The 24,313-nt window shown below is 56.4% G+C and overlaps 1 protein-coding gene across 2 annotated transcripts in view; it reads left to right on the plus strand.

The window, feature by feature from the left end:
- The window catches only part of RBM19 (RNA binding motif protein 19), a 60,175-nt gene that overhangs the window by 20,335 nt on the left and 15,527 nt on the right, over positions 1–24,313 (plus strand). For both annotated transcript variants that reach the window (XM_035340649.1, XM_035340650.1), the window contains exon 22: positions 19,893–19,998. In XM_035340649.1, coding sequence (XP_035196540.1) covers positions 19,893–19,998 — 106 coding nt within the window. The remainder of the gene's footprint in view (positions 1–19,892; positions 19,999–24,313) is intronic.

Here is a 24,313-nt window from a genome sequence, read left to right on the forward strand (position 1 = left end):
GGAGGTGCTGGCCTCTGTCATGCAGTCAGGAGAGGCTTTTTGAGGCCTGATGGGTGTTATTTTCTTCAGAGGGAGAAATGCTTTTCAATTATAGGGGCAGTTTTTGGGCTAGGTGTGAAGATTTAGCTTTTGTGGGTGTTTTTTTTCACCATTTTTGTTCTTTATTAGATTCTACTCTTATCTTCACTACCTGTAAAAATAACAAAAGACAAATGGTCCTTCGTCCTTTCCAAAGAGCCGTGGTTAGGGGAGGAGAGACAAAGGGACTGATATCCCATGAAGGCTGCTAATTTTTGCTACCAAATTGGGGGGCTTTTATGGCACGACTTTTTTCAAAAGGAACTCTCGATGTGGCAAGCTGAATTGGAGATCTGTGAAAGGCCACATTTTCACAGATTGGAGCTCTGGCAATTTCTGAAAATTAGGCTCCTTTAAAATCTCTCACATTAGATCCAACCTTCATTTGAAGTCCCAATTAACCGTTTGTTTCATAGCGTCCTCTCCTATCCTCCGTCCTGCGCCAACTTCCATGAATATTACCAACCAGGCTGGTTTGCGACTGCCAGGTGACACTTCAAGGACACCTTTTATTTTTGCCGAAAAGGAAAAGGTGAGATTTAGAAGAAGTCTTAAAGATTGCCACCCAATCTAATGCGATGGGAGACATAAATACTGCAGAGTCTGTCTGTAGTTTGGTGCCTGATGCTTGTACCACCACAGGAGCAGTTGTTGGCACTGCACCTCGAGCGGTGTGTGGTGAGGATGGTGTTTTCCTTTTGCCTTCTTTGCAAAACATACCCTGAAAGTACGTAGTTGTTTTTTTTTTTTTCAGTATAAATTCTCCTAAAATTGCAAAGACCTTCGCTTCCAGCCCTCCTCTGGGACTAATTAGTCCCAGCCACCCTCAGCAGAGCGAGATAGGGTGTCAGAGCAGTGCCCCTAGAAGATGTTTCATCATCTGCCTGGCCACCTCTTGTCTTTCACCTGTAGGAAACGAATCCAAACACATTGTGAGAAGCTATTAAATCGTAGAAATTATCCCCAGCTGTTGAGAGTGGACTTGAGTTGCATGAAGAAGCAACTGAAAGGTATGTCAGAGCACAGGAGGGCTGTGGGGTGAGCTTACCTCCATTGTGACTTCCCTATGAAGAAGGAGGAAGAGAAGGAAGACCTTTGGGGTCTCTCAGTCTTAACTACCTTGCTGCCTATTTTCTTTGCCTTGACGAAGACATGGCGTTATAGCATCGGGCAAAACAAGTGCCTGGGGCTGATCAGGAGAAAACAGCTCCATTCCCTCTGATAGAGGGCAAAAGTGAGAACAGGCAGCGGGACGAGGCTTTGGAGTCACAGCTCCCCTAGAAGAAGAAAAATCTCTGAAGAAAGATGCGGTGGATAAACTGGCAGATACATTTTTTTTTAAAGGCAGTCTTTATGAAGTTAATTTTATAAGATGATGCCTTTCACTTCTTCTGACCTATTATAATAAAGTGTAGTTATCAGAATGGGCTTTTCATTTCCCATTATAAAGGACACGGTGGTATAATGAATCCGTCTGCCAGACATGCTTGCTGTTCACACCTTTCTCCCAGTAATGGAGTCTACATGACTGGAGACAATTTCTCCTTCCTGGACTAACGTTGCCCTGTTGAAGCTGTGGAAATCTTTGCTACTGAAAGGCAGAAGAAGGAAAAAAAGAAACAGAGCCTTCATAAACATGTTTGTTAAGTGAGTGCTGGGCAGTTTTAATTAGAAAATGCAGTGCAAACACCCCTAGGATGCACAGTGCCACAAACATTTGCCGAACAGTCTGTCAGATCATTCTCCAAGTGATGGTTTTGCTTTTAAAACCCTAGCTGTGTGCTAGAAATATCTCAAAATCCATTGCTGCTTCCTCTTGGCTGCTTAAATTTTTCTTCCTGTGCCATCCCCACTCCAGTTAGACAGCCTGTGAGCATGGGGGAAGCTGCAGAAAGCACAGCGAGCATCAAATCGTGGTACAGGGCTGGAGCTGGTGGTGGGGTGAAGCCCAGGAGCTGCAGAGCCCCTGCTGGAGGTCTGGTATGGAGGAGGTGGCTTGGCGATGCCCAGGAACCCCAGGTGCAATACTTCTCCTCTTCTTTCTGCCACCCTCCCACTTTGGCAGGTCTGTCCTGGCCAAATCGCCTGCTCAGCTCCTCGCTGGCTGCAGGGAGCAATGGCTCAGCGTGTCCTGTGCCCTCCTGGGGACAGCTGGTTAAAGCACAGCGCGGGTCCCTCTCCGCTGTGCCACAGCTGGAAGCTCCCCCAGCACCCTGAGCCGAGGTAAGGGGGTGTGGGGTATGTGTGCACAAACGACTGCAATTCACAGGACTGTAAAACTTCCCGTTTATTATGTTCTTAGCCCTTAAAAGCTGAAACAAAATTAAATCAGCGTGAATAAGCTGATGGGATTGTTATCTGAGGGGCAGCGGGAGGCAGCTGCTAGCTGTGCAGGCGCTGGGCACGCTGGGCTGGGCACACTCAGGCAGGACGTGGAGCAGACCATTGAGCCCTCTTTGAGAAAGGCTGCTAGGAGCCACTGCTGGGTTCGTGCCCTGTTCCTCTGGGTTTCATCCACCAGCAGATGAAGCTGTGTTTCTGAGTCACTTCATCAAGATGGTCCAACTGTCAGGCTGCAGCTAGACCCAGCTGAAGGAGGAGAGGGGGCTGGCTGTTGGGGTGATGAGCAAAATGCCTCTTGTCCTGCCCGTGTGTGGTTACTGGTGTAAAGCCAGCGGTTTCTGCTCCCCCATCAGCGAACACAGAGATGTTCCCCAGAGGAGGTGCAGCCCTTTTCCCCAGGAGGATGCTTCTGCCCGGGGAGGAGCCTCTTGCTCTCCTCCACAGCCTGATGGGCCAGCCAAATCCCTCGTTGCTCGGTGCGGGCAGATTAACAAGCCCCTGTGCTAGAGCAATCAACAAAAGAAGAGAAGAGAAGCTCATCCCGTGGGTGAGGAACCTTGCTCAATCTTTTTTGTTCGTTATCCAGGCCAGCACCGATCGCTCACTTCACTACCTCCATGGATTGGGGTTTATGAGAAATGGACACTAAGAGGGAATAAGGCATTAAAACAAGTGCTGGGATGTACCCGCAGCAGGGCAGGGCGATAATTGTGCTCAGCAGAGCTCCGGCTGCTCCTCACTGTTTGCAGCCATCAGGTCGAACTGGGTTGAACCCAACCAGCAGCACCCTGCAGCCTGGGCAAAGTCACCGAGCTCCTGCTCCTGCTGTTGACTCGTCTGAGGCTGCAGACGGCTCCTGGGCAGCGTTGCTGCTGGTAGCTCGTGTCCAAGAGCGTAGGTGCGTGTGCGCGCCCTGATGTCTGCAGCGTGCAGGTGGATTCATGTGCCAACAGCGCTTTTGCCCCATTTGGGCTTATCTCTAGGGGATTAAAAACCCACCTGCTGTAGGTTCCCGTTTCAAAGGTGGCTTCCCAAAAACACGCTGCAGGTCCAGGCCTGGAGGCACGTATCAGAGGAGCACCGGTGAGCCAGTTCGGGACCGCGTCCGTGGGAGATGTAAGCGGAAGGGGCTTCCGATGCCGCACGGCTGCGTGTTAATGCGGGGTTTCAGCTCAGTAGTTAGGATGTGGGGTCTGTGAGTGGGCTGAGCAGGAGGGTGTCTGCTGGGGAGGCTGCAGAAAGCTGCTCTGGGATCGATGCCTTCAACCCCAGTGCTCCAGTCGCAGCTTGGCCCTGCTCACCTACTTCAAGTCTGCAAGTGTGCTTTGAAGGCACTTGCAAAAGTCATGCCTTTGCTGGGAGCCTTCCCCTTGGTGCTGTTAGGAAGCAGCTTGGTTGCTTGCTCCCTTCTTCCAAAAAGGGCAGCCCCAGAAGTCTGCAGCCAGCCCTTACGGGTGCTGCCCCACGTAATCCATGCTCCTACAACATCTGGGGCGTGGGTGCCTTTGTCCCCCCCTGCAGCCCGCCCCAGCTGCGTCCTCACAGCGCCCGGGGTTTGCTCCGCCAGGCAGGGATACGTTGGGTTTATTTCTCTTGCTATCCTGAAAAGCATAAATAAAACTTTGGGGGGAGATGGGGCCCTTCTTCGAGCCTCTTCCATACGCGCTGGGAACCTGAGCGCAGCGATGCCGAGCAGAGCCCAGCTGTGGAGCTGGCCGCTTTAATTTGGCTCCGCAAAACGAGCCGTGGGGCGGGGGAGAGCGAAAGAGGTTCTCGGTGCCGTTTTCCAGTTTGAATCATAAAGGTGTTGAACATAGATAAGGAAATGTTTAACTCTGTGTTATCTTGACAGGGCTGCTTTAAAAGGTGGATCTTCCCAAGAGCAGAAGGAAGATTTTTTTTTCAGTACGTCTCCTTCCCTGCCTTGAATATCCGTTGCAATATTTAATTTTTTCCCCCTCTTCTGCACTCCGCGTGTCTCCTACCCACAGGTCCCCTTTTTGCTCACCTGAAACCTCTGCCCAGGAGCTCTCGGCTGCCTGCTTTTGCTCAGGCCGCCCGTCCGACACAAATTAAGGGAGGTTTTGGGCTCCTTCCTTCTGCGGGAGCCTCCCCGGGGGAGCTCAGTGAGTTTCACGCACAGGCTCCGCTGCTCCTCGGTGGGCTTGGGGAGGTGAGGAGAGGTGGGGAAGGGGCTGCTGCTGAGGTGTCTTAGTCAGACGTGACTCTGGGCTTCTGCTCTGGGGTTTCTGCCAGCTTTCTGTGCCGAGTGGGGCTGGCACACGTGTGCGCTTCTGCTCCTCGATGGGAAAGGAGCAACAAATCCTATGGAAAGGCTGGCTGCTGTAGTACGAGTGCTAGAAAGTCTCCTTTTGTCTGAATTGCCCTGAACACTGCATGTGTGTCTATATATAAAGAAGGGAAGATGTCTGGGGTTTCTTTCGTAGGGTTTTTTGTCTTAGGCTATAGCCTGATCTCGTTCTCCTCGTGCATTGCCCCTTGGCCGGTCAGGCTGGGGGCTCGCAGGACCTGCCCTGTTGAAATGAGCTGGATGAACTCTGAATCTTGCCTTAGCTTTTGGCTCACCCAAGGAGCCACCCAGCTGATGATTTTCTTCAGCTTAAAGCCCTTCCCCACCGCATTCCTTAGCCAGACGTTGACATTGACCTGCCCACCTCCCTGTCTCTCGCCAGCGCCGGTGTGTGAGTATTCTCAGTCTCGCTTCCCGTGAAGGTCCTGAGTGAGCCTCTAATGAATCACAGTTTGCTGCTCAGGGTGACGCCGTGTCCTTTATTTGCATCCCTATTTGCATTATCTTCTTCTTGAACATCAAGCCTGCTGCAGCATTTCCACCTCCTCCCATTTCATGGGGTTTAAGCCTTCGGGACGTGGCTGTAATCGCTCTCCTACCTTGCCTGGGCAGACCCCAAAGGCTTCCCGTGCCCTGGCGTTTGCACTGCATTGGCTTCTGTTGCTCGTGGCGCCGAGAGCATTTCTCTCTGTATCTTGCTTTCCCCGAAGAAGCCAAGCGAAGGCACAGCACGCTGACCATCTGTCTTCTTCCCTCCTCCCCCAGCTGCAGCAGAGCCAGCTGACCACTCCAGGCATCTGGCAGGGAAGAGGAGAGAGCTTAAATGTGAGAACCTGGTACCGGGAGGCGTAGGAAGCTCCTGGGGTTTGTCTTTGCAGGGATGTGGTGCTGTGGGACTGACCCTTATTGGGGACTGACCCTGCAGGAGTGCTCGGAAGGAACCCTCGCACGGAGCGCTTTTTCAGACCAAGGTTTTGTTGCCCCCCTGGGAAGGCGATCTCCTGGCTTCTTAGGGGAGGTGGTGGGGACATGTTGGACTGTTCCCCTCCCTGGTGGCTTCCTGGGACCTGCTGGAGGAGGCTTGGAGGACAATCTCGGTCCCTTCCAGCCCCCCAGCCCTTTTTCACACCTTCCCATAGAGCCATGCTCTTTGACAGTTCGGCTCCTGCCTTTCCGAGAGCGCTGACCTCAGCACCTCCAGCATTTATGCCAAGACTTACCCCACAAATTCAGCAACTAGCTGGGCTGCTCGGCCCCTCTTTGCCTCTCTCCACCCCAGCTCTGCCTCTCCCCCTCCTTCGAGCCTGCTCTCCTGGTGCCGCGCCGCTGTGCGAGCGGCTGAAGGGTTAAAGGAGTTCAGGGGCGAGGGGGGGTGGAGGCGAGGTATTTCAGATGCTCATTACTCACTGCCAGCTTCCCCCAAAATCATATTAATTTCACGCTGTCACGCAGGACTGCGCTGTCTCTCTCGTCAGCATCCAGGAGGGTGGCGGGGGGGCAGCGCCCCTCTCCCCCGCGCACCGCGGCTGCGATTTGGGAGCTCAGCAGCAGGCTCCTTCCTCTCCACCCCGGCAGGACCGGGCTCCGGCTGCCCGCCCGCCGTGTACCCGGGGACCTGGGGGTGCTTCTCCAGCCGCTGGATCATTTTCCACCCCGCTGCTTGTGCAAAAACCCCATGAAATTAGGGCCGCCGCAGCGAGGGGAGGGAGCTGCCATCCTGCCCTACCTGCAGGCGGAGGGGGTGCTGCTGAGAAGTTGCTCTTTAACCACTTGCCTCCTTTTTTTCCTATTTTTTTTAAATTTAACACAAGCAAGTGCAGCCCGGCTCTCCCTGCCAGGACCGCATCCATCGCCTCCTCTCTCATTTCCCCCCCTTCCTGCAGCACGTTCGGCTGTTTGCTCGCTGCAGCTGCCGGCGCCGTCACCTCTGCGGGGACTTCTTGCTGTCACACGAGGTAGGGCTGGGGCTCTGACAGCTCCCTCGCAGGCTCCGCGCTCCCCAGGCCCTCGTGGCTGGCAGCTCTCCCCCTGCCACTGCGGGATTTCTGCACCACCCCCAGCAATTTGCGTTGTCGCCATCCCTAGAAGGTGTCTCAGCTTTTGGCCAGGTGTGCTCCTGTTATGTTTTTGGAGGGTTCGGGCTGTAAGGATCACCTCCTTGCCTTCTCTCTCACCCTGTCCCCTGTGGCTGCACTTCTGACAGCACTTGGTGAGATGCAGCAATGCGAGGAGCAGCACAGCTCGCGTTTCCCTGTGTTTGCAGAGAAGGAAAAGCTTGAGGGGGACCGGCTCTGTCTCCCTCGGGAGGGGAGCTACCTGCAGGTGCAGGCAGAAGGATCCCACGAGCCTGCAGAGCCCGCTCTCACGAGCTGTTTTCCTGAGGAATTGGTGCTCTCCATCTGCCTGCATCAATTTCTAACCCCTAGGCTGAAAGCTGAGAAGAGGGCTCAGGGGTGCTGGCTTCCTACAAGCAACACCAAGCTCAGCAGCTGGCTGGGAGATGGACTGCAGGCGGCTGTCGCCGGTGCTGCGCATTATCAGAGCCCTCTAATATTTATTAAACGTTGCAGAGATGATGAGCCCAAAGAATTTCGTTCTTTTAATCACCACTGAGCATCCAGCTCATGCTTTCCCAGCTCAGATTCCTTTTTGTGGTCCCATCTTGACACGTGAACCCCAACAGGCTCCTTCTGCACGGCCACCTCCCTGGGCCCGGCGCTGTCTCAGCGGTGCAGCGTATTCCCCACCTTCCCGTTCACCTTAGCAGCAGCAAATACTCGAAGGAAAGCTCTCCAAACCTCCATGTGCGAGGCTAAAGCAGCGTGTGTAACAGCCAGCTGTCGTCAGCCGCAGGGTACGTGGCACGGGGACGCTTCTCAGCATCCTCTTTTCCCCGTATCAGGGAGCTTCCCCGTCATGCGGCTGCGTGGGAGCCGTTCTCTCGCCTGCCCTGCTCCTCCTTGCAGGTCCCGGGGTTTGCAGGGCCGTGTTCAGTCCTCCCGCAGACATCAGGCATCTGTCAGGGAAACGGCTCGCCTGGAAGATGCCAGCCCCTTTCCATCTCGCTGCCTGCTGGCAATTTGCAGCGAGAGCTGCGCCTTGCTTCTTCTCCGGGGGATACGGGGGGGACGTTTACCACTGGGGGCTTGTGTGCGTAGAGGATTCCATCAGAAACACCACCGGAGTGTTTTGTTTAAGCAAAACGTTTCAGATTACACTTTTCAAATGTTTTTCTCTCTTCCCGAGGAAGGGAGGTCTATGACCGAGCTGTTGGCGTCAGCTGCCTGGCAGCAGAAAGAAGCCCTCAGCGTTAAGTTGCTGTGAGACTGGGGCCAGTAGATGGCCAGGGAGAGGGGAGACAAGCTTGATATCCCCAGCACCGGGAGGGCTTCGCGTTTAGTGGAGCCCAGCTGCCAGAGCTCAGCATCCTCCACGTCCCTTTATGAAATTCCCGAGGCAGGTTGACCACTGCTGCTGTTTGGGTACCCACAGGGTGAGGCACTGGGCGAGGAAGGTGCGGGGAGGCACGTCCCTGCCTCTGCCCTCAAAAGCTGGCCTGAGACCCCAAGACAAGGCTAAGGGGGTGTGTGTGTCCTCAGGGCAGTGCTGGGGAGCGTGGGCTTGTCCCGTTAATCTGCAGCTAGCACAGCACAGCCGTGCTCAGAGTGATGCTCTTCCATTTTCATAACATCAAGGCATGGTTAAGGAAGCAAGGAAGGCAGAAACGCTGTCTGTGAGTCCCATAATGGCTCAGGTGATGCTGGCAGCGTGAGGTTGCTCCCCCTCCTTCCCTTCCATCCTCCGAGGCTTCCCCAAGTGACCTGTGAAGGCGTCCCACAGCGTGAAGCCACCTCTGAGCTCCAGCAGGAGCTCGGGGGTGAGTGGCTGAAGGACAGAGACTGGGCACAGGGAGCAGCCCCAGCTCCCGTCTGGGGGCAGGAATCAGGAATTGGAGCATTGTCAGAGTCTGTACGACACACCTGGAAACACTCCTCTGTTCACGCTGCATCCAGCAGTGACACAACCTAACGTTCAGCCAGGACGGTGCTGGTCGGTGGCGGCGCCCCTGCTGAGCCGTGTGCCTGTTGTGGCTGCTGCGTCTCCTCCTGGTCTCCGGCAGATGCAGGACGTGGGTAGGGAAAGCTCTCAGCACTGTCCCGTGCTCAGATCTCACCATCCTCGTGGTATTTGAGTCACCAGAACAGGAGCACTCCGCTCGAGCTTCCACATCCTTAATGCATTTGCATGCATTTGATCTTCGCTACACGTTTCTCGGTTCTCCTGGTGAAAATAATTAATCTGGGTATTTCTCGAAGTCATCCTGCAGCTTTGCAGGGCCAGGACTTAAACAAGGATTCTCTTTAAAGCAGAGCCATGTTAAAATAGCTGCCTGCCTATAAATATCTTATTGCTTCTATATTTATTCTTCAGCTCGGTGCAGGAGGCTCTGGAGTCGAAGCCGAGATGGGTTTTGGCTGTCGGTGCAGCCATCTCACCTGGCTTCCTACAGCAAAGCTTTCTCTGTCGGACGCCGTTTGGGGGCCACGAGGCACGGCTGCATCTCCCTCCTCTTGTTCACTGCTCTGCCGGTCGCCTGAATTTCCTCTTCTGGCTTCAAAACGAGCTGACTCACGGGGATCCGAGAGGAAAGGAGATTTGTGCCGGGCCCTCCTGCGAGCACTATTTTTAGCGTAACTCCTTTGTGACCGCGGCTGCGCTCTGATCGGGATTTTCAAAGGAGCCCAGGAGAGATAAATCCCCAAATCTTGGCGTTATTTGAGCTGCGGGTTCCTTTGAAATCCTGACCTGCCGGTGATCACTGGGGGGACGTGGGGGCTCCTAAGCCCTGGTCCTGCAAGGTGCTGCCCGCAGGAGAAGCGTGGCTTAGGGCTGGAGCTCGACAAAACGCTCGGCGAGCGCCGAGGCTCCCGCTGAAGTCGGTGGGAGGATTTAGGTTTCCTGGGGTTTGGGATATAAGGGTCAGGACCGTGCTTGTACCTCTCGGTGGGAGCGACCGTGGGAGCTGGTGGCAGGAGCCGTGGGCTGTCCCAGGGGGTCCTGGCACGGTGCTGGGAGGTGGCGGGGACAGGAGGCTGGCAGGGCTCGAGAGAAGTCCTCTTGCAGTGGTCCTGGTAGATGCGGTCTCTCCGCTGAACGTTTTGCCCCAACAGCAAATAAAAAAGCGGCAGCAGGGGTAAGAAAGCCCCCAGGCAGGTGAAATCACAGCACGTGAGGGTGATGGTCTTCCAAAAACCTTGACTCTCGCCAACTTTGGTGCGAGTCCACCAGCGGTGTCCTACCCGTGGCTCCCTAAAGCTGGTGGCATTCCCCATCCTGCACCGTTCCCCGTGCCTGGCAATTTTGAGCGCTGAGACGTAGTTAGGGCAGCAGCAGATTTCCTTCTGAAACGAAGTTAATGAATCAGAGGAGCCTTTAACGCGTGAAAACGCGTGCGGATAATGCACGGGTGTCTTCCCAGGGAGGTGTAAGCATGCTCGGTAAGTCCTGGCCAGTTTTCTTTGATCTCACCAACTCTGAAATAGATGTGTAATAGCGGGTAGATTAAAAAATTCCCCGGGTTTATGATACACCCAGTGGCACGCGCTCCTCCGTCTGCGGGGCTGAGACAGAGCAGGGCAGCACGCCGCGGGCCGTGGAGCTGCAGAAGAGAAGAGCTCACACTGCCAGGCACAGCCAGGAGGAACGGGGGGACAAATTTGGGATCACCACACCCCATCCTCCCGTCGAAAGGTGCACGAGGGCTGGGCACAGCTTTGGAGAGCCAGGACCCAGCCCCTGATTTTCTTGCGGAGGTGTTGGCTTCCCCTGCACAGCCCCCAGCGCTCCCTGATGGTGTTTTGGCCCCGCTGCCCGCTTGGATTACGCCGTAGGATCCAGCCCTGGAGGGCTACATCGCTGCGCCAGCCCTGCCATAGCAACTGGACCTGCCGACGTCCGCCATCCTCCGGCTGCGGCCGGGAAGCTGTTGGAAGTAATCCTTGGGAGGACAAGGAGAGGCTGCGAGACAACGCGACCCCATTTCCCCCAGCACAGCAAATCCCTGCCGGCCCGGGAAGGGAGCTGCAAGCCCCTGGGAACGTCAGCCCTGGAGCAAATCCCTTTAAGGAAGCGAAGCTGCGGCGCAACGCGAGGATTAGACGTGGCAAAACGAGGGAACCAAACCTGCTTCTAGCACCTGTTCAGAAACGCCTGGAGTGGAGGGATATTAAAATTTTAAAACCCGCCGCTGTGCCGGTGATGGCGGATTTCAAAAATAATGATTACCGGCCTTTTTTTTCCCCCCCTTTTTTGCTTGGTTTTCAGAATTGGTTTCTTTCTGTTTAGCGTGCAGCCTAATTGCGTAATTACACGATAGACTGGAGTAGAATTTAGCGCGTGTAATACCAGTTATAAAGAAGAGCCCTAATTATGTATATCTTCTCAGGTAAATAATACAGCGGGGGCATGGAGTGGCCTAATTACCGTTCTGAAAACCTGCCTAATGACTAATTTTCTTGGAATTTCAGAAAGCTTTTGATAAGGTCCCTCACAAGCAACTGTTAAGGAAAAATAAATCGAGGAGGGGTGAAATGTTTTGCTCCGGTTTGAAGCAAGCAGTTTAAGCGAGGGGGAAACAGCTTCGGAGGTGGGGGGGGGGGGGGAGAGGAAAGGGCCCAAGGCTGCCTCCTTTGTGAGGCTTTGAGGGAGGCTGCGAGGGCAGAGAGGCTTCCCTGGAAAATCAGGACCTTAGCAGGAGCCTCGTGCGTAAATCCCCAGCTCCTTGGAAGAGCTCCTTGGAAGAAGCGCATCTGTGTCCTCCTAGTCTCTGGCCCTGGGAATAGTTGTGGGGTTTTTTGAAGTTCTGGGCCCAAATTTGATGCACACAGGAAGGGCTAAACTTTGGTTTTTCCCACCCAGAAGAGGTGGGGAGCGAGGGCAGTGCAGCACCTGGGGCAGGTCGCCCAGCGGTGAGGCTGAGGGGGCGCGGGTGAGTGGCTGGGGGGGACCTCAGGGGCTCCTCTGGAGCTGGGAGCACGGTGGCAAGGAGCTGAGAGCTACTGGCAACCCAACGAGCAGGGGAAGGCACATCGGGACGGCACGGCAGTGAAACCACCATCAACAGCGTGCCCAAACGGGTCCCGGGAGGGAGGAGAGGAAGGCGAGGGACTGCAGCCCGCTCGCACCAGCAGTAGGAGGAAGAGGATTTGAAGTGACAGCCAGAAAAGGGAGCCATCAGCCAGCCGGAGACTTGCAGGTGGAAAAGAAGGGGGAGCAACGTCCTGGGGAAGCTTTCAGAGGAGCCCTGAACCCAGCAGGGTGATGGGGGATGAAGGAGGAGATCGGCTCGGAGAGGAGAGGTGAGGACAGCCCGGCACAGGCAGCGAGGGAGAGGAGTCAGGCTGGCGTGGTGGCTGGAGAGGGGACTTTGGAGCATGGCGTGGGGCAAGGACATGGGAACACTGCTCCCAGAGCACAGCACTCTGACCACTGGCGATCTACCAGTTTGTGGTTTTTTATTATTTATTTTTCAAGCACTTGTTGGCACGGCATCATTTTATTCTGCCCCGTGAAGCCAGGTCCAGCGGGCTGCGTGCCCACCTCTTCCCAAAATTCAGTTAAAAATCATTTGTAATTGCCTTCGCTGCATTTATCCCAACAAGTCACCCCAATCGCCGGATCCTGGGCTCTTCTTCAGGCACGCCTCTCGCATCTCCTCGCTCCCTAAGGTAGCAGGGACAGCCAGGGCTGGGCACCGCTGCCCCCCACCCTACAATCCCCCTCCCGCTTTGCTTTCAGGTCTTCCCTGCCTGTTTCCAACTGGAGGAGCCAAAGCGGAAGGAGGGGGGGAATTAGCATGAGAGGGCCCCGCTGCCGAGCGGCGGAGATAAAGCGCGAGGGATCTTCGTGCCCAGCCGGCGACATGCTAATTGGCTTTCCTCCCTAGCAAACTTTGCAGGCGATGCTCTTGGAGGCGGCGAGATAAACAGTTGCTGCGGCAGGTGTGCTGGAGGCGCCGTCTGGATGTAATTAGACGGGCGCAAGAGAGAGCGCCCGGAGAAACGGGATGGTGACGCTCATCCTGGATGGGCTCGTCCCACTGCCTCCCTCCCTGCCCTGGGTGTCGCTGGTTTCCAAAATTTCTGGGTCAGTCCCAGGCTGGTTGGTGGGGCCCAAGGTGGAAATGTGGCTGGTGGGAATTTCCTGCGAGTCTGGTGAGAATAAAGCCTAGGAAAAGGGGAAGGGCGAGCTGCTCTTTGTGCTCGAGTGGCACAAAGGTGAAAAATCCCCCTACGGCACATCACAGAGTCTCTGTATGGGAAGGGAAGGGGGCAGCCACCAGGCTGGACCCCAAATGTCCCACCTCTGTGCCCCAGGCTGGTGGCATGCCGCTCTTGGTGGCCCGGCCTCCAGCAGCTCACCCTTCTGCAGGGCTCCCAGCTCTTCTGCTGCTTCTGCCACGGGGCTTTTGCTTCGTCTCACTCCAAGTTCTCGCCTTCGTGTTGCTCCGTCTCTGTCTTAAATCCCAAAGCTCGCTGTTTCCATGGAGGGACTGAAGCGGTGCGGGTCTGCGTCAGGTCGGCAAGCAGCAGCTGGGGCTTTGCAGCTGCTGAGCTGGAAGGATGGGAAAGGTTTGGCTTTCCCGGGGTCGGAGCCGTCCTGCCACCACCCAGCAGTGCACCATGGGGACAAGCGTGAGCCGTGCCCATGTCGGGCTGCACCCTGGAGGTGTCTGGATGTTTGTGGGAGCTTGGATCTCTCTGAAATCTCGCCCCTGGACCCGCTGCATCCACCTGCAGGAGGCAGGGAGCTCCTCGCTTCGTGTCCGGCTGTCCCTAGGAGTGGAGAAGAACAGGAATTAGGTAAGGCAAAACCCCGGTTCTCTGTGGCAAGTGGACCAAGAGGCCTCCAACGACAGATGATGCTCGTGGGCAGCAAGAGGACGCCAAAAAAAAACCTGCTGGTCCATGCAGGAAGGAACAAGGAGCACCCGTGGCTGTCCTGCTGAGCCCTGCGTGGTTTTCGGAGAGCTTTGGGAGGCGGTGTGGGGACCCAGCACACCTCCAGCTGGACCAGGCGGCTGAGGATGAAGCTGCTGCAGGAGAGGAAGGCCGGGGTGTGCGGGTCCAGGCGTCAGCCCTGCCGCCCCTTCTGTCCCCTTCTCGGTCCCCATTTCTGTGCCGGGGTGGTGGCAGCGTGCAGGGGGCTCCACGCCCTCCTCACCCTCCTGCGCCTTCATCTGCTAATGTGCAGAGGTTACCGAGGAGACGTTATTGATGATGATGATAATGGTAGCAGGGGAGATAGGTGGCAGATTAATTCCTGAACTCTCTAACAGGATTTAAGCTAACAAGAGAGGAGGGCTTTTTTTTTTCCCTCTCCCTCTCTCCTTTCCCTTCCTCCTTTCAGATATTTCCTGCGCCGGGGATAACAACACCGAGGAGTGTTAAATTGGCTCTGAATGTCCACCCCTGGCTGTCCACATTCTTGTAACGATTTCATTAGCTTGAATTATCCACGTTATTTTCTTGTAATGGGATTAGCCGTAGTGGAGTCAGCCCAAGTCCTGGAGCGGGAGGCGGGAGGGACCTTCCGCTGCGTATTTCATTAACTCCCTCCTGCAGGGGGTGGAACTGGCCGCGGCTCAGCCCAGGGGCAAAACCATTTGGCAGGGTCCTGCCTTCCGAAAGGAGGAAGAAAGAAAAAGGACCATTATTATCTCTCTCTCTTTTTTTTTTTTTTTTCTTTCCCCCGTAATCAGTAAATCGGCGCGGAAGCAAAGACCGGCAGGGAAGTAATTTGGTGGGGGAGGGCAGGTCCTTTTGGGGGTAAAAGGAGGGAAAAAAAAAAAAAAGGTGAAATTAGGATGGACCATTGCGAGGAGACTGCCTGAATTCTGGGGGGCTGAAGCGTGGCTGTGGCCTGCCACGAGGGGCGAGGTAGCACGGGCTGGGAAGGGGAGGACTTTGGTCTTGTTTGGCCCCCCGTTCCCTGCCCGGAGCTGTTAGTGATGAGCAGGAGCAGCCCGGCTCACCCCCGCGAGCATCCCAGGGCTGCAGCAGCCACGAGGAGGGATTTAGGCGGTGGCAGGGCTCTGGGGATGGGCAGGCAGCAATAAGAGAGGAAGGGAGAGTGGTGGCGGTAGGTGGCAAGCCCCGAGAAGGCTGGTGGCCTTGCTGGAGGTTCTCATGACCGACTTCCCACTCTGCTCTGTGTATTTTTCTCCCCTGATTTAGGGTTATCCCATGCAGTGGGACATCTGTTGGCATTTGGAGAAGCGTAAGGCTGATTGGTTTGCTTTGCAGGAAGGGCTGCCCTTCAGGGCTGGGCAGCAGCTGGCTCTTCCAGCCACGCGCGTGGATTCGTGGTGCCAGAACTTTGCAAGCAGCCTTCGATCGGGTGCTCAGGGCACGCCGAGACCAAGCAGGCTGACGGTGACTTCTGTCCGGGACATGAAAATAATGGTCAGGGCTCACCGGGACTTGGCCTGTCCTACGGAGCTTGCCGTTCGAGTGCTCCTTTTTAAGGCAGGGAATGGCACGAGGTGAAGAGGGCTAGGAGCAGAGGCGGGGCAAAAGGGGCCAGCAGGTATCGGGTTGGCTCCATCAGCACGCGTCTGGTTCGTTTTCTCGTGGGCATCCTCGTGGATTTGGGTCTGGAGGAGCGCAGAGCAGGCACGGAGCTGGAAAACTGTGTGCTTACTGTGGGGTAGCCGTGTTTGGCAGCCAGGACGCCTTCCAGCTGGGGTTGTGTTCAGGCAGATCTGTGTTCCTGCGAGGTGAGACGCTGCCGAGCTGTGCAGCGTGTGTGTGAGCAGCTCCAGGAGCTGCCCTGGCTGCTGGGGTCGGATCCAGGCACGGGGGGGGGCGGACGAAGAAGGCTCGGGGTGAGCTCGTGGCAGGACAGCAGCGGTGGGCACGGAGGGAGCTGCCAGCTCCCATCTCGCTGCTGGTGTCAGCAGAGCAGGGAGGGAGGTTTCCAGAAAACACCTGCGTTCCCTAATCCTCCATCCTCCAGGTGCTTGGCCGCGATGCTGAGGGATGCACGAGCACCTCCCGGCAAGGAGGCGAAGCCAAGTGAGCAGCGTGTTGTCTACCAGGCTGCAGCGCGCTCTGCTCAACAGCAACACAACGTCCTATAATTAGCAGGCGAAGGACTTGCCTCCCAGCTGGCCTGTGCCACAAGGATATAATTACAATCCCAAGGAGTGATGGTCCTCTGACCCGCGGCCAGCTCGCGGCTTGCATCCTGCAGCACGGAGGAGAAATCTCCTTCTCCGCCCTCCGCTCAGCCGACCAGGCGAGGGGACGGCCGCAGAAGCGCCAGGAGAGCGGTGGGTGCCCCGCAGCGCCGCGCAGAGCTGCTCCATGCCACCTGGCACCGGCGGTGAGGGACGGCAGGGGATGTCCCTGCTGGCATCTCAGGGAGCTTCTCGCCTCGCTGTTGGGTTTGGGGCCGGTGACAGCCCGAGGGAGGTTGCGGCTGTCATTGTTCGGCGTCCGTGTGGGTGGTTGCTCAGCCAGGGCCAACGCAGGCTTTTACTGGTTTCCCTTTCTTCCCCCTGTAAACCTGGATCAGCACGAAACAAAGGTTCTCGCTGAGGAAACATCTCAGTCGCAGGGTTTGTTGGGGCTGTCAGCCCTGCCGGCCAGCAGCGTGCGGGTGTGCCAAGCCGGGGACAGCGAGCGCGGGCGTCAGGATGGATTTCACCAGCCTGGCTGGCGAGCCGCCTGCGGTGTGCGGGGAGGGCAAAGCCAGGAGGGCCAAATCCTGCAAACCCAGCCACGCTTGTGCCCGTGCTCTCCTTCCCACCAGGAGCCTGACCCACGCTTTCCATCGCTCGCCTCCGGTGGGTGAATTCCCCCTCGTGTGCGAGCAGCGCTCCGTGACGCCGAGCGGTGCAGTGGCTGGGATTTATTTCTGAAACGCTTTTGTCCGGTGCCTCGGTGAGGAAGCAGGGAGGTGGCGAAATGGCTGCGTGCACGGCAGGTCGCTGGGTGCCCTGCAGACCTGCTGCCTCCTTGGCAAAGGGCTTGCTCTTCGCTTTTGCCTCCCAGGCTGAGTTTGTTAACCGTGAGCAGCGCCGTGTAGGCAAAGCGCGGTGCCTTTGTTTTTGCTGCACATCTTGGCTCTGGGAGAGCTCGCTCGCTGCGGGTGAACTCGGAGCAGCCTGGTGTGATGCCACCTGAGGTGTTCTGCCAGAAACCAGCGCCAGGGCCGTGGGTCTGCCCAGGGCAGGATTGAGCAGAGGGGAGGCTGAAGCCTCCTGCAGAGGCGGGCTCACTGACTCGGGAAGGGCTTTGCGCCCACAAGCGTTTGTGCCACAGCTGAGCCCTGGCACTGCTGCAGGGGCTCTGGAGCTCCCCAGCTTTCACCCAGGCAGGCAAACGGATGCCAAAATCCTCATCATAACTCTCTGACGTGCTGCAGGGCAGGCGATGCCTGAGTGGCCGATTGGGGCTTTCTGTCCGGGCAGGTTGTGGTCTAGCCAAGACCCTCCTCTGACCTCCGCAGCTCCGAGCTCAGCTCCTGGTGCTGAGCATCCATGTCCCAGGAGGGTCCGTGGCCGCTCAGGTGACACTGGCTCTGGCTCCTGGGGCTGCCCTGTAAAGCCCAGTGCTGGGGAGAGGAGCCTGGCCCAGGGCCGTGCTCTGCGCCAGCAGCGGGGTTTGGTGCCAGTGCCAGCTGATTGCCGTCCGGTTCCCCACAGAGAGAGGAGAGAGATGTCAGCTCCGAGGGGAAACCCGGCTCCTGGGGCGCCTGCTGCATTTGCACACCGGTCTCTGCGTGCCAGTAGGTTTGCAAACATCACAGCTGTGTTCTGGAAGGGAAGGGAGGCAGCGGCAAGGGGTCTGAGCTGCTGGGAGCCCACCCTTCTCCGTAGCCATCCCCACCTGTGTGTTGAGATCGGTGGGATCTCAGCAGTGAGCTGTGTTTTCAGCAGCTGGCACGCCAGCCTGCCTAAAAGCTGCCTTCCTCCCTGCCCTGCCACCTCGCTCCGATGAGCTGTGGCCCTGTCCTTTCCTCCAGTCCCACTCCTGTGGGTTTTGGGGCCGTCCCCGAGCTCGTGGCCTGCGGCATCGGTGTCCCCCAGCACGAGGAGCCTGGTGCTGTGGGGGGTAATTGGGCTCCCCCCCCCCCCGCCTCTCTTCCCCCGCACAAATCTGGAGGAAATAATTGGAAAAGAGAGGTGTGAGCCTCTGCCTTGCGCTGGAGAGGAGAACATTAAAGGCCCAGGCTCTCCACTTCATTCACAGCTCCTCGGATGGTAATTGCTGTGTTGTGCTTTCTAATTAGCGCCGCAGTGGGGGGGTGTTTTCCTCCTCAGCCCCGGTGGGTTCAGCCCTGTCCCTCTGCTTTCCTCCCCCTGCTGAACACTGTGCTGCGGTCCCCTACGACAGCCCCAGCCCCCTTTGGCACCGCCGTCCTTCTCCCCCAGCCCCAAGGAGGTGCTGCTCCAGGCTGGGTCCCCGCTGGCGTCTTCTTGGTGGCCAAGGCCGGTGTGTGTCCCCAGGGCTCCCCCGCAGGGTCCGTGGGTGCCCTGCTCCCAGCCCCAGGGGCCGTCCCAGCTGTCCCCTATTTGCCCATCCCCTGCCTCGGCTCTCGGTGTGGTTTCAAAGGGAGACTTGGGGGTTTCATGCTCAGAGCGGGTGCTGCAAGTCCTTGGGCAAACATTCTGCTCCCCACAGGCGATGCCCGTGACGCAGGTTGTGTTTTCCACGGTGCCGCGGGTTGGAGCACCGTCACTCTCATTTCCAGCTCCATTTTAAACCCCTTTGGGCCGGGATCTCCCTCGTCAGCCCTCCCCTTAACCCACCCAGGGCTCTCAGCTCCCGCAGGGACACGGCAACGAGAGGAACCATCCGCGGAGCTCCGGTGCCAGGCTCAGCCCCGGGAGCATCGTCCTGCTGCAGGAACCCGAGGCCACGCTGCGCGGGTTTGTTTGTTTGTTTGCTCCAGCTCAGAGGGGGCAGGAGGGAGGCAGAGCGCTGGAAGCGCCGAGGAGGAGGCGTGCGGATTCATTTGGAGGCTTCATAATGGTACATTTACACACCGCCTTGCCGGAGGAAATTGGGTGGATGAATGCCTGGTCATGCCGCCAGTGCAGCAGGTTAACTCCCAGGATTTAGCTTATATCATTTCACGAGAGCATTTACGGCCTTTACTGTGTTTATTCCCAGGTGCTCTTTGGCACCGCTGCATCCCGGGCTCCTTTTGTGCGTGCGGGTTTCCAAATACAACAGCGCATCTCCTCAGACCCCGTCCGCGTTAAATATTTATTGCCTGCAGTTTGTGCAGATGTGGTTGATAAATGGAGGCGAGGGGAGGAGAAGGGGAAGCCGGAGCTGGGATGCAGGGAAAACAGGGGCTTTGTCCGGGAATTTCCTGGGGGTTTCGGGCTCGGGGTGGGAGAGCTTTCCTGCAGGGCGAGCTCTGCCTCGGGGTCTGGCTGCAGGCTCTTGGGGAAAGGACCAGGCTGGTGCATGCTTTGGTTTTTGAGGGATGTGTTCATTCCGCAGGGAAACCGTGCTGCGGCAAGGTTTCCAGCTAAATGGGAACCCCTTTATTTAATCCCCCGTTCCCATTTTCAGTGCTGGTGGCACTCAGACTCCTCTGAAACTGCTGGGAATCCAGTCTGAAAAATGGTGCCCAGCGGAGGGGCGGGACCTCTGCGAGCACGGCGTGCAGGACAGGCTCTGGGCGCAGAGGAGCTCTCCTGGAAGGAGGAAAAGACCCCACAAGGTCACGCTGGGGCTTGTGGCCGTGTCCTGAAGTGCCAATAAATCCGATCTGACCCCTTGTGACACAGAGATGCTCTTCTCCCACCTGACAAGGGCACGGCACGAAGGCTGGGGCCTCGGTCTCTGCAGATCTAGAGGGAGGAGAAGGACAGCAGTTAGACAGGAGGAGGTTTTTGCTTTGTGAAGCAGAAAGGATGGCCTTTGAAATCCCAGCGGAGCTTTCAGCTGTCACTGCCTGCTTTGGACGTGGAGCTTACAGGGAAGCGGAGCGGCCGCTGCCCACAGCTTGCTAAGGCACGAAGGCCCTCGGGGCTGGCAAGCCTGAAACGTGTCCGTAACTGGTGGTGCCGTGGTTTGGGATAAAAAGGTGGGTCTCCCCTCAGTCTCAGTGTCTTTGCTTTTCCCTCTCTCCCTCACAGCACCTTTGGAGAGCTGAAGACCGTCCGGCTGCCCAAGAAGATGGCAGGGACAGGCTCCCACCGCGGCTTCGGCTTCGTGGATTTCCTCACCAAGCAGGATGCCAAGGTGAGACCTAGACCTGCCCCCGTCTCCTCTCCCTCCAGCGCCATCCCCGCCTGGTCTCATGCCAGAAGGGAGCCTGGAGGCTCCGTTCCACTGAGAGTGAGCCCGGATTTGATGCAGGCTGTTGGATTCACCAGCAAAGCCACAATGAAGCTAAACCCCCACGGCGGGCAGCCACTAGAGGCTTTCTCTTTGCCTGCACTTGGGATCTGGCTAATTTATCACCCTCAGTGAAACCAACAGCCAGGATCACCCTCCAGATGTGCCTAGCAAACAGCTTTTCTTCTGTGGCAGTGGAAAAGACGGGGAAGGTCAGTTGGGGCAGGCAGTTGTGCTGTGCCGTGCCTTGCTTTCAGCCCCGCAAGCTGCTGTCTGTGGGAGGAAGGGCTCCCAGAAGTGGTACCGAGCATCCAGCTACCAAACAGCTCAGATCGCCCCACGCGCACGTGTGGATCTTGGCTGTGGGGCTGTCACTCGGGGCTGCTGGCTCAGGGGTATCAGGTGGGTGCCATAGCCCAAAAAAAGCATGGTTCTGCTTGAGCTGGGGAACCAGAGGCAGCTCACAGCAAGGACGAGAAACTCCATCACGATATAACGCCTTTCCAAGTGCTTCCCAGAACACCTTATGGAAAATCATCCTGGGGACAGGAGCAGTGCTGGTTAGGAAGGAAGAATGCGTTTTCAGCAGTTCTGAAAAGGAGCATCTAGCCGCGGCGAGGGTTTGTTCCTACCAGCACAGCTGTCTTGTAGGAGGCAGGGGCAGCGCTTCCAGCCAGCAGGTAAGGCAGCGCAGCACAGAAACCCCAAACTGAGCCATAGAGGGCAGAAGTTCGGTGTCCCTGATGCAACGGCCAGAAGGACGCAGGGTTGTTTTTGGGGTTTTGTCCCTGCTGCTGGTGCCCAGTGGTGTCTGGAAGAGGAACTGTTGTGGGTGCAGGCCAAGGGATGTCCCTGCTGAACAGGAGGTACCACGGGGCTCCAGCGACCTGCAGCCACTCCAAATTTTCAAGACCGTGAGTGGAGACGAAGGAGAGGGGAAGGAGGAGCGAGCATCGCCGGTGTTTATGTTTTTAGACAGGATTCATTGATCCAGGATCACAAGGGACTATTAGATCATCTGTTCCAGCCTGACCTCCCCTGTACCACAGTACACAGAGTTTCTTTGTTAGTCCTGTATTGATCCTACCTCAAACTTCCTTCGGCTCAGCATTCACCCTCCCCTTCGGGGCTGGCTTGCTCAGCAGCACGTCGTGCAGCGAGCCCCCTTGAAGCGTGGGTCTCCTGCCTGCTCTGCGGTTTTCACACATGCCTCTGCTCCAACCAAGTCTCCTGTTGGGTTTGCTCTCACCTGGATGAAAAAACGCAGCCAGGCAGCGGGGAGAGATTCTGGCAGGGCCCTTGTCTGGGACCCTCCTGTTCCCACCACCCCACCGGAGCTCACAGGGATGCACCGACCCCAGAGATGAGCTTGCGGTGAGAAAGCCACCCTGTGGAAGATCACTCCGTGAGTTTTTCCTCTTTTCCAGCAAAGCAGCTTTTCTTCCTTCCTCTTTTTTTTTTTACCCTCATCTCTTTGAGGGATTTAATTGTCTCACAAGTGGCACATCAAGTACACTCCACTGGCCGTCTGGAAAAGGATGCGCCGTGTATTGATGAATAGGATCCTGAATATCGTAAACACGGACATAATTGGCTTAGAGTTTATTGCTAAGTGAAATGAGAGAGGAGGGGAGTGGGCCCGGAGACCTCTGAGCTGAATAGCTGTGGACTATCAATGACATTTTTGCTCAGAGTGGTAATTTGGAAATTGCTTATAAGCGTCTTATAAAACATGATGTTTTTATAATAGAATAGTTACGGTGGCTTTGTTGGGCATTTAAAGCCTGTGACCTCCCATGTTTGTCATTTTCTCTGAGCAATTACAGCTGCCGTGGGAGCGCCTGTGGAGGTTTTTCCAAAGCTGGGAGGGAGACGTGGGGCTTCTGCTCCGAAATCCCTGCGGGGTGCCAGCACGGCCACCCCGTCGGGCTGGGCTTCGTCCCCTTGCCCTCCACGGCTGTGCGTTGAGCAGATCCCAGCACGTGTGCTACGCCAGGAAAGGGAGGAACCCACGATTCAGAAAGGAGCCAGGACCGTGAGTTTTTCTGCAGCGGGAGCTTCAGGGCTGCAGCCTCACAATTCCCCATCAGCTGGTACCATGCTGCTACCCCGGTCCCCGGCACACGGTGGGTTTTTATACCTTGCTTTCATCATATTCCCAAAAAGGGCTTGCGTACCTGCTGACCAGGCCTTTGGTTTGAAATCTCCAGCACAAGATGACCACTAGCTGGGAGCACACGGGGTTTGGGGATCGAGAAGGGGACCTTTGCAATAAGAGATGATCTCTGGTTACGGAAGCATTAAGCACTTGGTACGTTTCCTGAAGTTCCCCGTGCAGAATTGGTGGGGGATTGTTTTTATTTTTAAACTATTAACTGGAAGCCTGGTTTCCACTTTTCTCCCCTGTCAATATAAAGATACATCTGGTCTCCAACTAGGAATGGCCCTTTTGGGAAAGACAGGCAGCCCTTTAAAAAGGCGCACGCGAAAAATCCTTGTGTGCAGCTGGCGATGCAGAGAGCATCCTCAGTTGGGACTGTTTCTTGTGAGGAAGGGAAATTTATCAATCTCCTAATGTTGTTGACCCTTTGTCCCTCTAATGACTCCAGCCCCGAGGCTCTGAGGCTTGAGTATTTAATAGGGCAAGGGGGAATCTGGAGGCAGAGCAGCGCTGTCCTCAAAATTAATACAGCATTTAGGGACGGCGCGCCGTGGCGCTCGGGGGCGGTGGATGCAGCGGTCCAGCCCCTTGATCTCTGACTTTGCAGTGCCCTGGCCCAGCAGATGAGCTCCCAAGCAGCATCTGCCTTGTCCCAGGCATCAGAGAAGTTCATCAGCCCCCCGCCCCTTTCATTTTGAAATTCCCCCTCGGAATCCCACAAACGTTTTTCACTCTCCTTTTCCCTTCCTCTCTGCTTTTCCCTGCTCTTTGTGCCTCTGCATCCGCTGCCGGGCTCTGGTCGTGCCCAAGCTGAAGCCACCAAGTTCAGGTGCTTCCAACATGCCAAGCCTGCTCCAATCCCCTTTCTTTGACGATGCGGTGCCACAGTAATTTGAGGGCTTTTCTCATTTTTATGGTCAGCCACCAGCCCTCTGTTCCTGTTCTGACAGCTTGGTCTTCAGACACTCAGGTGGACGACACCAAAAATATCTCAGCCCCCCAGCCCCACTTGCTTTGAAAGCCATTCTGCTTGGCCTTCTTCCCTTTCCGATTTCTCCTGTAGCTGAATTTTCTCCTGCCCGGTTGTTTATTTGGAATGGCAGCAGTGGCGAATTTCCTCGTCTCTGGAAGGTCTCCAGCCACGTGGGTGCATGGGGACAGCATTTCTCCCCTTCCTCCCTTTGTCTTCTGAACCATCATGCGTTCCTGCTTTGCCCTGAAGAAGTACTGATCCCTCTCAGGGCCACGAATATGTGAGTTTTATTTTTCAGCTGCTTTCCAAAGGAAATGACACATGTAGGTGTTCTTCACCTGAAAGGCGTGGATCTTCCAGTGCCCCAGCTCAGGGTCCCTGCGCTCTCACCCCACCATCCCATGCTGTGCTTCTTCCTGGGTTCAAAGCCTCTCATTCCAGGAGCACGTCAGGCTGGGAGGTGTCACCTGGCCGCCAGGAGCTGTGCCTCACCCAGCAGGATTTCCATCCAACACGAGCTGATGGCACCACCGCCAGCCTTCTTTCTTGCTCCGCGACCTCTCCTGGTGATCCCACGGGGCTGGCAATCCCGTGGCCGCATCCTGCCCTGCAGCCTCCCTCCTCCTCCTCCTCCTCGTGCTGCAGGTAGTGAGAAGTTAAAAGAAGTAGAAATGAACCAACGGGACTGGGCGATTTGAGCTGCGCTTCTTTGCCAGGCCATGGAAGCGGCTCTTTGTGCCAACGTAAACAGCCATCACAGCTCCCTCCTGCCGCCTCCCCCTGGGTGCTTGCTCAAGCCAACGCATCGCTCTGCTAATTGGATACCATTCCAAGTGAAAAGAGGCCTTTAAAACAACAGCGGCGGCAAATAAAAACAGCTGTAGCTGCAAAAAGCGCTGGTGAGGCTGCGGCACAGCCTAAAAATGTGGCCATGCACGAGTTTGGGGAGGTGGCAGATGTGGAAGGGTGATGGTGCCTCGGCGAGTGGTCAGGCAAGGTGGAGCTGGCAGTGCGCTATTTTTCATAAAGAATGGGGAATTTGTGAGTGAAGGAGAATCAGAAGGAGGGGAAAATGCAGGCAACGG

The sequence above is a fragment of the Oxyura jamaicensis genome, chromosome 15, assembly GCF_011077185.1.
Source record: "Oxyura jamaicensis isolate SHBP4307 breed ruddy duck chromosome 15, BPBGC_Ojam_1.0, whole genome shotgun sequence".
Lineage (NCBI taxonomy): Eukaryota > Metazoa > Chordata > Aves > Anseriformes > Anatidae > Oxyura > Oxyura jamaicensis.